The following is an 11850-nucleotide window of genomic DNA, read 5'->3' on the forward strand; positions in this document are numbered from 1 at the left end:
AGGATCAAATTCAGTAGAGACAAGTGCAAAGTACTCCACGTTGGAAGGAACAATCGGAGGCCAGAGAAGAGCAGAAACAAAGGAGTCACTTTGGGGGATTCTCCCTGTCATTGTCCCCAAGGCAGCTGTCTCAGGTTTACAAAGGTGTTTCATGTTCCAGCCTTTATACAGTCTCTCCTGGGAGTGCCCCTTTCATGGACTGGGCCTAGTTTTAGTTTTTGGTAGTTAACAATCTTGGTTTATTGTTCATCTAACCAGTATGTGTGGATTGAAGTGTGTTGGAAACTCTGTTTGGGATAACAAGCTGGTGCATGTCATTTTCCGCTGATGAAATGACAGACTTCATATGAGCTTGGGTCGTTCAGTAGCGTGCTGGACAGTGCAAGATGCACATTTCTGGGGGAAAGTTGGGCACTTGAGAATTTGCTGGTTTTCTCCTGAGGTGTAATTCATGAGTGGCTGTCTAGCAGCACTCAATACTGTGTAGCTGGGAGTGAGTTACATGCTGGAGACTGTGTGTTAATTGGCCAAGAGGGGCTGTTCTCGCGGGAAAACAGTGGAAAAGGCACCCCATGCTGGAGGACTGAGGGGACAGCTATTTAACAGTCCAGATTGTACTCTGGGTAACATCACAGACACTCATTATGACAGAGCCTCTTACAACACAGAGAAAGTAAATCCATGTCCCAGAAATCGAAGACTCCAGACAGAGGGCAAGTGTCCCTGGCACTGCTTCTTGCTGACAGAGAGGTTCAGAGACAGTGCGAGAATCCTGGGGAAGCTGGGAACAGGAAGCATGGGCTGGCGGGGTTCGGTGGAGAAAGGGAACAGGAAGGGCAGGGATATTACTGAATCCAGGATCTCAGCAGTACTAGATGACAGGATAGCACATAGTGCAGCCCATTGGAAAACACAATCCCAACTATACATACAAAATGATGGGGTCTAAATTAGTTGTTTCCACTCAAGAGATGGATCTTGGAGTCACTGTGGATAGTTCTCTGAAAACATCCACTCAATGTGCAGCAGCAGTGAAAAAAAGTGAACAATGTAGGAAATAATTAAGAAAGTGATAGATATGACAGAATATCTCATAGATCATATTTGTAAAAACAGCAAATAAATCCATGATACACCCACATCTTGAATACTGCATGCACATGTCACCCCATCTCAAAAATAGATATATTGGAATTGGAAAAGGTTCAGAAAAGGGCAACAAAAATGATTAGGGGTATGGGACAGTTATGCCAGACCTAACCCCCAGTTTCACTTGAGCAAACAGGAGATATTTGACACTGTGCAATACGGCTCCTGTGCTCTGTTCCCAAAGTGTTCTGCAGCAGAGGAGGGTCTCTGGTATTATGTGTGTCACTGGCCTATTGGGGTGATGCTGAAACAGGACAGGGTACAGATGGCATTGTGGGGGTGGCGTGAACCTTCACTCTTCATTTCCCCTTCCAAGAACAGAAGGGACAGGAACCCTTACCCAGCGAGGTCACAGTCTCATAGTTCTCCTGCATGACATCCCAGTAGAGGGCTCTCTGAGTGGGGTCCAGCAGAGCCCACTCTTCCCTGGTGAAATACATAGCCATCTCCTTGAAGGTCACCAGCCCCTGAAAGAGTAAGAGTCCAACACTAAGGACTTGCTGCCCCACTCACAGCCCCACTATTTGTGGCAGAGAAGAGTGAATCAAATGGAAGCTCTGGGTGGATCATAGTCAGGAGAGTCCCACCTCGACCTGGCTCAGAGTATCCAGCAAATGCCAGGGTGAGGGGATGAAGAGAGAGCCCCTTATCTCTCCCAGCATATCCATCACCCCCCTACTAGCCACTGACTGATACAGGAGATGGAGCCCCTAGCAGGGTCCAGGGAGAGCTCGCTGGTAGGATGCCCAACACCCTCCTCATTGTGAGGAGCGGGATATGAAGGGAGAGGCAGCTCCAATAAGCCTGACTCATGGGTGTCCCCTTTATATCTCACAGCAGCTGATGGTTAATGAGGTCAGGCTCCAGCACTAGGAGTCTGGTCAGTTTGACTAGCTCCATGTAGGTGGGTTATTTTCTCTCTTCACAAATTAGGGCATTTCCACCTCCAAACCTCCTGGGTCTGTTCCTAGAATCTAGGCCACTTAGTAAATAACTCCCAGCAGGTCTGCCACACCCTGGCCTCCTCCTTTCCCCACGCTGTGAATTTCCTGCCCCGCTCCAACCTCCAAACCAGACTCTGCAAACCTTCCCACCTCTGGTGTATTTGCTCTCCCTTTCCTCCAGCAGGAACCCACCAGCAACCCCCCGATAATCTCTACCTGGACTGACTCCACTGCAGCCATTTCTCTTCCCTGTCCCACGCCAGGCTGGGATGAGCTGGAGCAAAACATTCTGCAGCCTGTCTGGGGGAGAAGGGCAGTTGTGGGCGTTTCAGAACCGGTTTTAGTTAATTTCACATCACAATTCCCCCAGGCCCTTTCCCTGCAGACAGACACCCTAGATTCTGTCATGCTGGGAAATGCTCAATCTGTTTATTACAATTTAGACCTGGCCCCTCCTGCCAGGCTAAGTCCACAGACACATTTTTAACCTCCCTTCTCTCTCCCCTCACCCCTTCTCTGAACACAAGGCTAGAAAAGAGCAGAACCAAAGGAGTCACTGTGGGGGATTCCCTCAGACACTGACCCCACGGCAGCCACACCCCAGCAGGGGGAATATGGAGTCAGGAACTGGCTTTTGCTCTGTCTGATCCTTGTTTTGTTCACTGGAAAGTGGCTTCTGCCCCAGGATGCAGCAATACATGTGTCTGGGTGGACTAGAGAGCTGGAAATCTCTCCCCCACATTCATTTCTCCCACTGCCCCTTTCAGTCTCTCCTTCCCCTGTCCTCTCTCCCTGCCCCTCTGGCTGGGACAGTCCCATTCCTGGGGGCTTTGCTCTCCCATGGCTGGATTTCCTCCTGGCAACCGCTAATGGGAGGAGAAATGAGGTGGTGTTGTTTGTGCAGAGTCACTTTCTTGCCAGACCCTAGGACATTCCCTGAGGTCTTTCAGTTACCTGGAGACTCTGGCTCAGAATTTAGTAGTAACAGGGCCCAGGACTGCCCTAGGGGGCTAGGACCAGCTGCAGAAAGTCATCCCCTGGGCCGGGCAGAGAAGAAGCTTTAATTAAGGTCACTTCCCAGCACAGAGCCCCACTGGGGGAGCAGCAGCTGCCAAGCCTGGTCTCCCAGATCACAATGGAGGCTGCAGCATCTGACCCAGGAAGCTGAACCCCAATATCCTGAGCAGAGAGGGACAGATTGTTTCAGCAGCTTCCCTCCTTTAGCTCTCTGGGGAGAGCAGCTAATGGGAGCCCCTCCTCACAGGGAGAATGGCTGATCTCATTTGACCCACTGTCCATCTGGAATCACTCCTTGTCTTTCCATACAGTGACTCTGGATTAACAACGGTCTCAATGACACCGGATTTCAGAAAGAATGAGTTCAGAACGCTGTGGAAAAGACCATCGTGTGGCAGTGCTGACTCCCTTCCCACCTCCCTCACCCCCGCAGATCTAGGACAAGGACTGGGGGCAAAAATTTTCCAAACGGAACCGAAAGTTCCTGCAGTTTTCAAAAGAGGAGAAAAGTAAATTCTGTGATTTCACACTAACAGTGTTTGCTAAGTGGACAGAAAGTTATCACAGTGACAGGGCACGTGACTGGGGAATGGACTTGGTGACCTGGTGACTAGGAGCCAGGACTCTGGTACAAGTTGACCAGAGAGAAGGATCATGGTTAGCAGCAGCCCCCAGACACCCCCTAGTACCCAGAGCCCAGACCCCCCAGCCAGGGGCCCCAGACACCCCCCAGCCAGGATCCCATCAGATATTCCCTGGGACGCAGCCCCCAGAGTCCCTGGCCAGGGACCCCAGATACCCCTCAAAGCCCCACCGGCCAGAGAACCCCCACCACACCATGATTGCCAGGTTGGGAATCCCAAAGGGTTCCCCCCACCAAGAGCCCCCAGCAGCCAGGGACCCCCTCAAGGGACCCCCCCCCACTGGGAACTCAGTCCCTCACTGCCTGCCTAGGAACTTCCCCACCCTCCAGAACGATCTACCCTGACATTTGCCTGGGACCCCCTCCTCTGCCCAGTGTGACCCCCTGATGCTTTACAGTGCGACCCATCACTCTGCTTCCCTGGCATGCCCTCACCTAGTGCCAGGGATCCCCTCCCCAGCTCTGTGCACTGGGCATGGCAACAAAACCAGGAACCAGCGGGGGAAGCACAGACAGAGCCCCTGGCACAGAACCAGGCTCCCTCTAACCCTCTGTCCCGCCTCCCCAAGAGACACCCACCCCCACTGTTCTGCAGCCACCAGGCCCCCAGCGATACCCACCTCCAGGACCCATAGCCTCAGGGATGGGCACATCAGAACCACCACCCCCGAAAACCCCAAACCTCCACAACCCACCAACCTGACTAGGGTACCCCCTGCCCAGCCACCCAGAGGCCTCCCCTACCACAATGCCCCTTCAGCTGCAATCTCCCCACACAGACACCTTCCCTGCCCCTGCAAGTGTTACCTCACAGAGTGTGAGAAGTGGCTAGAAAGTTAACACCACCTCCTGCTGGCCAGTCACACAGGCAGAGGGAGCCTGGGGAGTGCTTCTTTAACAGGAGAATGGAAGGCCTGGAGGGCAAGAAAGATCCACGGGCTGTCACTAGCAAATAATGGCCACCATGGATCCACCCCAGAGGCGGCTGCATCTTAGCACATTGGGAAACAACCCATCATATTCAATTAGAAATAAAACAACTAGAGAGAAGTGGGGCAAATGTTTGGGGTATTTTATATCAATCTTTGAGACACGCAGAGAGAACCCTGTCACAAAGGACATTTGATAACATGAGAGAAAACCACCAAGATCGGAGGGGATTTGATGTTGCTATTAAATAACTAGTGGAAAAGGGGGACTGTTGGACTGGATTTTATATGACTGTCCAATACATAAACAGAATGTGATGGTCCCCCCCGGCCACGGGGCAACCATTCACGTGAGCAGCTCAGAGCCCTTTGAGGAGCTGATTTAAGGGCGGGGGGGAGCTGGAAGGCTCCCTGGACAATGGAAGGGGGCCGCAGGGGAATTGGGAAATGGGGTCTGGGCAGTCTCCATGGGGGATGTGCTCCTCCCTTCCCTTCCCTGCCCTGGCAGAGAACGGGAACCTCATCCCATCCCACTCCAGTGGGAGCCATGTTCTGGGGAATGACCCAGGGCAACAATTTCCCACCCAAACAAGGACAAATCGCTGCAGATAAAATGGGTGGGAAAATCCACCCCCCATCGGAGAGATTTTAAATTGACATTTGAGAAGTATGGAGAGAAAAGGGAAAATCAGAGGCAATTAGAGAGCTGATCATTGGGGGGGAGGGAGGAGAATCTCCCTGGATTTTATAGCCACGTGTGATAATGAGAGAGAAAAGGGGAAATCTTGAGAGAATGTGTGTGTGGGAGGAAGTGGCAAAAACAGGGACAGGATCCAGTTAACTCACCTCCCTCCCACCCCGGGAATGTCCTGGCTGCACAGAGACAGATCTACCCCCCCACCCCAGTGACCTCCCCCCCCTGCAACTCCGGCTTCTCCTCCCCCCTCGACACCTCCGCCCTCACACCAAAGGGGGGGGCTCTGCCAGCGCCTCCCCCTGAGCTCAACTCCTGCTCCTCCCCCCAGCCCGGATTGTGCCCTTTAGCCCCCCACGAACCCTGCCTCCAGCTGCCTGACCCGCCCCCCCGCCCATCAATTTCCTGCTCTGCGCCCGCCCCTCCCACGCTCCCTGTTACTCCCCCGCCCCGCTCCAGCCCCGCCCCCAGCGCCGGCGGAACGTTACGGCTGGTCCGGGCAGGGGGAAGGGCAGCGGCTTCAGCGGCTGTTACTGGGTATGCGCAGTGCCCGGGAGTAGCACATTGCTATGGGGAGGGATTTAATACACCGCCCCCCCCCCGCCTGGCCCGGGGTCCGCCCCTCCCCCCCACACGACGGCCGGGCCCCGGCCCCCCCATCCCAGCGGGGCGGGCGGGCGGATCCTCCTGCAGCTCCACTGGGGCCGAGGCGCCTTCAAGGCTTCTCCCAGGCTCCCTGGGGCAGAGTCACTTTCCTGCCCCCCAGCGCCTCTCATTCCCCGGGGGCTCCGGGTCACAATGTCCCACCGCCCTTCCCCCGCCTGCAGCTCCGGCTTCTCCCCTCCCGCCCCCGCCAGCCACACCAAGGGGAACCCCCGGGCCCCAGTCTCTGTCCCCACCTGGATCCCAGCGGGGCCGGGGGCAGATCCTGGCTGCAGCTGAGAACAGCGGCTCCGCTCCGGCTCGGGCAGCTCCAGCGCTGCTGGCAGCACGTGGAGAACCAGGAAGCAGCTGTTCAGCCCGGGCTCCGCGTCACAATGTGCCAGAGCCCCGCCCCCAGGAGCTGCCCCGCCCCTGAGCTGTGTCAGAGCCCCGCCCCCAGGAGCTGCCCCGCCCCCGCACTGTGCTGGAGCCCCGCCCCCAGGAGCTGCTCCGCCCCTGCTCTGTGCTGGAGCCCCGCCCCGAGGAGCTGCCCCGCCCCCGAGCTGAGCCAGAGCCACGCCCCCAGGAGCTGCCCGCACCTGGGATGTGTCAGAGCCCCGCCCCCTGGAATTTCCCCATGCTGGGTCTCTGAGCTTTGTTCTGCTGCCGCCTTCTTCCCAGCGCCCCCTGCTCCCTTCCTGTGTCTCTAAACACCCCCCCTTCCCCGGGGCCGGCTGCAGTGCTCGCTGAGGCTGACTCCAGTGGCTGAAGTTGCCTCCATCTCTGCTTCACCTGGAGAGGGAGAGACAAAGAGAGGAGATGGTCCCAGGGTGTCAAACCAGAATCAGGGGGCAAGGAAAGAAGGACTGTTTGGAACGGTGGGTTTTTTGTGTGTGTGTGGGGGTGAGCCAGAGGGATTCAGAAGAAGTTGGGCAGCAGAGGCTCAGGGAAATTGAGGGGAACCTCCTGGGTGTCTCAGTGTTGCCCAGGGTTTGTACAGCACCTTGCATAATATGGGGTCTGATCTCAGTCATGGTCTGTGCAGCACCTGGGAGCCCTGATATCTGTTTCCTGATCACAGGCTCTGGGAATGGAGACACGGAAACCTCAGCACCTGAAGGTTAATGCAGCCCTGTGTGCAACCCCTGCTAGGGTGATCCGACAGCAAATGTGAAAAATTGGGATGGGGGTGGGGTTAATAGGCACCTATATAAGAAAAGACCCAAAAATCGGGACATCTAGTCATGCTAGTCCCTGCTGTTCTCATAAGGGGTCGGCTTAGAGAGGGTTTGGCTACACTTGCAGCTGTCCAGCGCTGAGAGTTAAAGCTGTCTTCCTACAGCTGTTTAGGGAAAGCGCTGCAGTGTGGACACACTGACAGCTACCAGCACTCTGTCATGGCCACATTTGCAGCGCTGTTGGGAGTGGTGCATTATGGGCAGCTATCCCAGCATTCAAGTGGCTGCAATGTGCTTTTCAAAAGAGGAGGGTGGGGTGGAGTGTGACACGGAGCGTGGGGGAGACAGAGCGAGTGGATTTCTGGAGCTGACACTGTGTCATCTCCCTGCCTGGCAAGTTCAAGTCTCCTCCCCCACCCCTCTCTCATTCATTAAATGCAAATAGCCGCCTTTGTTTTTTTCCTCACAGACCAGATAAGCCGCTGATCCAAAACAGACCCCCCCCCCTTTGCCCACCCGGCTGCTTCTCTCCTCAAGCAAACACCAGCTGTGGGTGTTCCAAAGGGATCCCCCTGCCTCTGCTCATTCACTGCAAACAGTAACTGTGTTTGGTTTTTAGATAAGCAGCTCCCGGGACCCTTGAGCTCACAACAAAACAAACAGAGGCATCACACCAAAACAAAGAGCGTTATCTCTACTTAAAAGCATTATGGGAAGGTTCCGGAGGTCAGTGACAGCGTAGTAAGATTAATCACTGTTTACACTGGCACCCCAGCGCTGCATCACCAGCTTTGTTCTCTTTATTCCTCTCGTCGAGGTGGAGCACATGCAGCACTGTAGCCAGGGAGATACAGCGCTGTATGTGCCTTGCCAGTGTGGACGGGGAGTAAGTTACAGCGCTGTAAAGCCACCACCTGCACTGTAACTCTCTAGTGTAGCCAAGGCCTGAGATGAAGTAATAATAGCAGCCAAGAATCCGGTGGCACCTTATAGACTAACAGACGTATTGGAGCATGAGCTGTCGTCGGTGAATACCCACTTCGTCAGATGCAACAATAGTCCCATATGGGCTAGTGGTCAGGATTCCTGGTTTTCACCCAGGTGGCCTGGGTTAATCTTCTGGTGTGGGAAGAGTGCAGAGCTTTTGTCCAGAGTGGAGGCAGGAAATGAAAGGAACAGGAAGGGATCCTGCCAGCAGTGGAGTTAGACAGTGTAGGGAGGGGACCCCAGAAGTGGGGGTGGGGCAGTGGTTTGGGGGGAGATGAGCGAAGGATCCCAGCAGTGCGGGAAGTTGACAACCTGGAGAGCACAGGCCTGGAATGGGGACCTGGAAGAGTGAATGTGTCCCTCTAAACCCATCAACTGCAGACTAGGCAGGCTTGGAAGAATTGTGTATTTGTTGGTAAATGTCAATTTCTGTGTAAACACACAACCCAATGGCAAAATATTTCCATCAATAATCATCAAAATTGACAGATGGGCAAAGTAAGAAACATGCTGCTTGAGAACTTATCATGTTGTAGGAGCAGCAGTGATCTGTATGCTCTGTATAACCTGTATGCTCAAAAGGTCTGTTAAACTCCCCCAGCTTGTGTCCTTTCCCTCTTTGAATGCCTGTGAAGTGGCTTTCCCACTCTCCTTTGTACCTCCAGTGAATGCCCTTCACCCAGCCCATCTGGAAGTGGTTCGCTGTGTTACATTCTATTGCACCTCAGGGAGACTGATCTTCATCGCATCGTCCATCGCTGCGCTGTGGGACACTTACCTTAAAGGATCCTGACATCTCCACTGCCAGGCCTGTCCTGGGAGCGTGAGTATGAGTGTGACACCCTCCCCCATCCCTTCTTTTGAGCTTAGCTATCAAGCTAATAAATGTGCTGCTTTCTGCCAAACTCTGGGGGGAGGGGCATTATTAGTCCTCTCTAAGCTTACTAAATGACCCAATTTTGGGTAACACAAGCAACATTGTTTGATCTGTTATTGTACCAAAGGGGGAGATGGTTGTCTATAAAGGAGGGTGAAGACTAAATACCTCTGATGAGAATGGGATTTGAACCCATGCAGACAGAGCATAATGGGGTAGCAGCCCATCACCTTAACCACTCGGTCACCTCACCTGAGCTGTCAAAAAACGGACAGGAGGAGAAATCTAAGGCAGGCAGAGATAGGGACACTAAGGAATTTTTAAATACTAAGCGTAAGCAGGGTCTGAATGAGTTCCCCTCTCTCAACTAGTGAGGAGCTGGGGAAAGACTTCAGGAACAGACCGTGTTTGCATAGACACACCTACTCTGCCTAGCTATGCAGCATGATGGGGCCGCTTCCCCAAAATGACCGGTTTGGGATGGTCTTGGGTTACAAATCACTTTAGGATTGAGTGGAATGAAATGTTATTCTCCTTCCTGTATGAGTGAAGGGCAGCAGAACATACCTAGTCCGTCCTGATGGAGGGGTAGGTGAGTGAGGAATAGCTTTTATTGGACTGCAGAGAAGTGATTGAGGACGTCACCCTAAACCAGTGGTCCCCAAACATTTCACATTGTGCCCTCTTAGCCATGGCTATGGCCCCTCGGAAGCCACGATCAAGAACCGGGGCTGGGAGGAGTGGGGCTGTTGCTTGCTGGGGAGAGGGGTGCGGACAGGGGTAAAGGGGTTGACGACGAGCTGGGAGCCAGAGTCTCAGGCTGAGGGTGGGGTTGGCGAAGAGCTGTGGCAGAGTGGTGCTCCCTCCCTGCCCTCTATGTGGGCTGGCTCAGGTCCTGAGGTGCCCCCATGAATGTTCCTCTGTGTCCCCCTAGGAGTCGCACCCCACATTATGGGGACCACTGAACCCTACTCGCTAAGCCGGGGCTAGTGATGCCAAACCCCCGGGAAAGGGAGAACAAGTGTGGGGGCCCCAGCACCAGAACCATGCCCCTACCTTCTGTCTGTGGCTCTACCCCCTTCCACCCATGGCCCCATCCACTGTCACTTCTGTTCCACCCCTTCCCCCACCAACCCCACCCTATCACTCCTTTACCCCTGCCCCGCTGTGGCCCTGAGTCCAGAGAAGCTCTGTGCCCCTGCTGCAGCACCCGGGCTGTAAAAGGGAGTGGGAGCCCCTCCAGCCCTGGGGCTGACATAGGGGAGACTTTTCCAGGGGGACCTAACTTGGCCAGGGCCCCTGATCATGGGCCCCACTGTCCCCTTGGCAGTGCAAGGTTTGGGGAGGCTGAGCCCCCTTGTCATAAACAGATAGCTAAGGGTTAATGTTCTTTTACCTATAAAGGGGTAACACCAGTAACCTAAAACACCTGACCAGAGGACCAATCAGGAAACAAGTCTTTTTCAAATCTGGGTGGAGGGAAGTTTGTTTGTGAGTTCTTTGTTCTTTGTCTTGTGTCTGTGGCGTCTCGGCTATGAGAGTGATTTTTCTATCTCCTGCCTTTCTAAACTTCTGTTTCCAAGTTATAAGTACAAAGATAATAAGACAATAAGTTTATATTGTTTTTTTTTGTATTTACATGTGTGTAGTTGCTGGAATGTTTAAATTGTATTCTTTTTGGATAAGGCTGTTTATTCATCTTTTTTCTTTTAAGCAAATAACCCTGTATTTGTCACCTTAATACAGAGAGACCATTTTTATGTCCTTTTCTTTCTTTTTATATAAAGCTTTCTTTTTAAGACCTGTTGGATTTTTTCTTTAGTGGGAACTCCAGGGAATTGAGTCTGCAGCTCACCAGGGAATTGGTGGGAGGAAGAAGTCAGGGGGAAAATCTCGTTGTGTTAGATTTACTAGCCTTACTTTGCATACCCTCTGGGTAAGGGGGAAGAGAGATTAACTATCTTGGTACTTCTATTTCCAGGACTGGAAACAGGGAGGGGGGAGTCCCTCTGTTTAGATTCACAGAGCTTGCTTCTGTATATCTCTCCAGGAACCCAGGGAGGGAACACCTGGAGGGGAGGAGGGGGAAGGGAAATGGTTTATTCCCCTTTGTTGTGAGACTCAAGGCATCTGAGTCTGGGGGTCCCCCGGGGAAGGTTTTGGGGAGACCACAGTGAGCCAGGCACTGTATAAATCCCTGGCTGGTGGCAGCTTTACAAGATCCAAGCTGGTAACTAAGCTTGGAGGTTTTCAGGCTAACTCCCATATTTTGGACGCTAAGGTCCAAATCTGGGAAAAAATGTTATGACACCCCTCCCCCCTGAGCCTCCATTACGAACCGCCCAGGCTACCACTGCTCAGTGTGTGGCCAGTCTCTGTGTTTTCTGCTGCTCGTTCTGGGGAGCCTGGCCGGCCTTAGGGGTGGTGCCCCCCGATAGCCGCCCAGGGCTCCAGGGGTCAAAGGGCACCGTGTGGCAGTGCAAAGGTGCTCACTGCTCTCCCCTGCCCCAATGCTCCTCCATGGGTCCATAGAGGTTTGAGGGGAGTAAGGAGCAACCCTATGTGCTCCATGCGTCCTGGTCACTTTTCCCACTTGGGCTGTGCTGTGAGGGGAGCATCAAAAGCTGCTGCTCTCTGCCCTCTCGCTATGCAGGCCGGCTGAGGAATGTGACCTGGATGCAGGGAGCTCGGATGATCTCACTTCTTGCCCCCACATCCCACAGCCCCTAGGGGTGCCCAGATGAGCAGCGTTCCAGGGTGGAGTGGGGGGCAGCAATGCCAGCTGCTCCA

The 11850-nt window shown here is 53.8% G+C and overlaps 1 protein-coding gene and 1 non-coding gene across 2 annotated transcripts in view; both read right to left on the bottom strand.

Annotated features, from left to right (window-relative positions):
* LOC127053870 (zinc finger protein 558-like) overlaps positions 1-6389 on the bottom strand; it is a 52907-nt gene extending 46518 nt beyond the window's left edge. Inside the window, exons 1-2 of the mRNA XM_050959226.1 lie at positions 6276-6389; positions 2310-2393 (exon numbers count right to left, since the gene is read on the bottom strand). Coding sequence (XP_050815183.1) covers positions 2310-2381 — 72 coding nt within the window. The 5' untranslated portion in view covers positions 2382-2393; positions 6276-6389. The remainder of the gene's footprint in view (positions 1-2309; positions 2394-6275) is intronic.
* A 2842-nt stretch (positions 6390-9231) lies between these two features.
* TRNAS-GCU (transfer RNA serine (anticodon GCU)) lies at positions 9232-9313 on the bottom strand. The gene has a single exon. It is a non-coding gene; the product is annotated as a tRNA-Ser (tRNA).
* Positions 9314-11850: the final 2537 nt, after the last annotated feature.

Source organism: Gopherus flavomarginatus, chromosome 6 (assembly GCF_025201925.1).
Source record: "Gopherus flavomarginatus isolate rGopFla2 chromosome 6, rGopFla2.mat.asm, whole genome shotgun sequence".
Classification (NCBI taxonomy): Eukaryota; Metazoa; Chordata; order Testudines; family Testudinidae; genus Gopherus; species Gopherus flavomarginatus.